Source organism: Nanorana parkeri, unplaced genomic scaffold (assembly GCF_000935625.1).
Source record: "Nanorana parkeri isolate BGI_ZX_2015 unplaced genomic scaffold, ASM93562v1 scaffold1687, whole genome shotgun sequence".
In the NCBI taxonomy this organism is placed as follows: Eukaryota; Metazoa; Chordata; class Amphibia; order Anura; family Dicroglossidae; genus Nanorana; species Nanorana parkeri.
Window position 1 is genome coordinate 283,533 of NW_017307955.1, and position 3,297 is coordinate 286,829.

The window sequence follows — 3,297 nt, forward strand, 5'->3', positions numbered from 1 at the left end:
GGGGGTGGGGGAGGGGTGAGGAAAATCCCTTCACCACGATTCTGAGCTCCTTTCCCACCAAAACATCCAGCCGGGAGAGCGGTGATGGGAGCCGGAGGCCAAGAGACTTAGTAGAAGCCTCCATAGCACTGAGACTCTTCTTTGGAGATCTTTCCCGCCGCTTTCCATCAAACGACCGCGCAGGAACATTGAGTACTGTTGGGCATGAAGGAGAACAAAGAGCTTTTCTGAGACTTAGGCCTCATTAACACTGCCGCACGCGTACGTGCGCATTGTACTATATGCAACCTATGCAAATGGCTCCATACACACAGCCGCGTATAGAGCCGTATATTTGCGTAGCGTATATATGCGCGAAAACAGAATGGAACAGAGATGCGTCTGGGCAGCGTATTACTGCGTATATATACACGCGCGTACAGCACACGAAAAAAATTCCATTACGAGTGATGCATTCTGGGATTGCATATAGTGCACGCATAGACGCGTATATACGCAACATACAATTTTGCTTGCGTTGTGTGTGAATGAGTCCAAAGTCCCTCCTTTTCCCTTTCCTCAAATACATTGGAGTCTGTAGTTGCTATGAAGTCATTAAAATGGCACGCCGAGCAAGAAAGTTTCCCGCGACTCATTGATGGGGACTTTCTAGGGATCGCTGGGGTTCATCCCAACTTCTCTCGGGGACATGTCCAGATCGGCACATCTCATAAAGGTGAAATGCCTAGATTACTGGTAACTGCCAATGTGACCAAAGAGCCTTGAAGTTTAACATGAGATGTGAATCGGAAGTCTGTAATTAGGACGCGGTCGTCTTCACAGCTGCACTTCTGTCATTTTGAAAGTAAGGCCAAAAACTGCAATTGTTTAGAGGCTCTGACAGGTCCCTAATTTCCATACAGCAGGTCCCTGCAATAGACAATGTACTAGCAAGTGTGCCTGCTTCAGAGGGAGCAAAAAGTGAGGGTGACGGGCAATATGTACAGGAGAGGGGTGTGGAGGCTGTGATGGGGGGAAAGGGGTATGATGGGACAGGTCAGCATGTCAGAGGAATGCAGAGGCTATGAATGGGGGTTGGGGTCATCATGTACAGGAGAGCAGGGTGAGCAGTATGATGGATGCAGCGTGTGTAGAGGGTATGATGGGTCACTATGTCCATGAGGAGTGTAGAGGCTGTGAGGGGGAAAGGGGGATGATGTGTGTGAGGGATGATGGGATAGGTCAGTATGTCAGAGGAATGCAGAGGCTATGAATGGAGGCTGGGGTCATTATGTACAGGGTGAGAGGTATGACAGATGCAGCGTGTGTAGAGGATATGAAGGGTCATTATGTCCATGAGGAGTGCGGAGGGTGTGATTGAGGCCAGTATGTGCAGGAGAGGAGTGTAGAGAGTATGATGTGGGGCCACTTCCTCTCCAGCAGCCTATGTCTCCTTCCTCCCCTTCATTCCAGCACTGCAGCCTCTTCAGCATTTAACACTTCTCAGAGTGCCAGATACCCTTATTCCCCACCACACACTGGTTCCTTCCCCCAGCCTCTACATTACTATAGGGGTCGGTGACGTCAGTGTGAGCAGGGGGCACAGGCATCATGCTTAAGTGTTTGAATGCTGGAGTCTGGCAGAGGCGGCAGCGCTGGAACGGTGGGGAGGTAGGAGACCCCTGATAGGTGAGTTATAATACCGCCTCCATTGCAGCGAGCCGCCGTTTGGCTTTTTCTAGGGAGCAGACCGGATGGATGTCTTCTATGTTTTCTTGCTGTAGATGTCACAAGAGGTATCGGGAAGGGTCATCCTGGAGAACTTTGGAAGTTGGGTTTCCTAGGCTGTAATCACGCTCACGGTTGGGTTGCATGGCTGTGAAATCCGTCCTGAGATTCATATTCAGTTCTCGCCCCTCGCAGGTCATACCGCTATTCGTGGAGGCCGCTCTGGAGAGGCTGACTCGGGAGGTGAAGACCAGCGAACTTAGGACGATGTGTCTGCAGGTTTCCATTGCTGCGTTATACTACAGTCCTCCGCTGCTCCTCAACACCCTGGAGAACCTTCGTTTCCCCAACACGGTGGAGCCCGTCACGAATCACTTCATCAAACAGTGGCTCAATGACGTGGACTGCTTCTTAGGGTGAGCTTGAACAGTCTGTACTACTGGGACCAAATTGTCCAGTCTGGAGGATCCCCCTGGTCCCAGCATGCCATGCTACTAGGGCTGCAACCAACTAATTGATTATGAGAATAGTTGTCAACTATTCTCATCGATTAGTTGAGATTTTTTTAATGCAATTGGTTAATCGAAAAAGATTGGGAAACTAATCGATTATAAAAATAATTGGCTGCAGCCCTACGTTCTACCTGTGTGTAGATCAGTCTTGTTGGACCGGTCTCATCAAGTGGGTTAGAAGTTGAGGTTTATAATACTGATTATCTCTGCCACTCCCTGCAGTATCCGGTGCTTGCATCCTCCCTCAGAGTTCCTGAAGGAACAGCACTATGTTGGATGGGCTCAATGGCCGCTTGGAGGGGGGAGGACCAGCTTTCAAAATTGCTGAAAGCTCTCCAAATTTGCATATTTGTGTACCTGAAGGGTTTGAGGTACTCATGGGCTTGTTTGATTGTAGCCGGTGTAGATGAGGGGTACAATTCGACGTAGAACTCCAGCTTTTTAATAAAGTGAATGGGGAAGGTTCGATTCAATCAGGTTTTTATTGCTGCCACATAGGCCCAGATTTTGCTGCACTTCCTGTCTGTGACAACACAGGAAGTAAGGAAGAGTAATAAAAACCTGCCAGTCTCTAACCCTGCACATGCTTTGTGTTGGCATGGTCAGGTTGCATCCATGAACTTGCTGATTTACAGCCACAGGTATGTGGCGTGTCAGTGTTAAGGTCACCTTCCCCGGCCTCGCCTGGCGCCAGCATTGTAGATTGCGGCACGGGCTGAGAAGGTCCTTCCTGTCCCTTATACTGGAAAGAAGTAGAATAAAGTGCTGGACCTGCTAGGTTTGGCCCGGATTTCCCACAAGGCCACCGAGGCCTCGGGGGAGCAGGGCGCAGAGGGGCGGCAGCGGTATGGAATCCCCCGACGCCCGGAACATAAAGTGCCGAGCGGTAAGTTGCCTTCTACATTTAGTCCTGCTTTGGGAAGGTAGGACTAAATGTAGTGTGGGGAAGCCGCTTGTTCGCTTACAAGTGATGGCGCCGTGATCACGTGTAAAATGTGTGCAGCCTGTCCTTCCTTCCCGCACCTACCTCTCTCCTCTGGTTCCGGCCGCCGAGCCTCTCCTCACTGCCCGCCCATGT

At 50.4% G+C, this 3,297-nt stretch overlaps 1 protein-coding gene across 1 annotated transcript in view; it reads left to right on the forward strand.

The window, feature by feature from the left end:
• IPO7 (importin 7) overlaps positions 1-3,297 on the forward strand; it is a 43,149-nt gene that overhangs the window by 32,955 nt on the left and 6,897 nt on the right. Inside the window, exons 20-21 of the mRNA XM_018571148.1 lie at positions 1,125-1,136; positions 1,887-2,123. Coding sequence (XP_018426650.1) covers positions 1,125-1,136; positions 1,887-2,123 — 249 coding nt within the window. The remainder of the gene's footprint in view (positions 1-1,124; positions 1,137-1,886; positions 2,124-3,297) is intronic.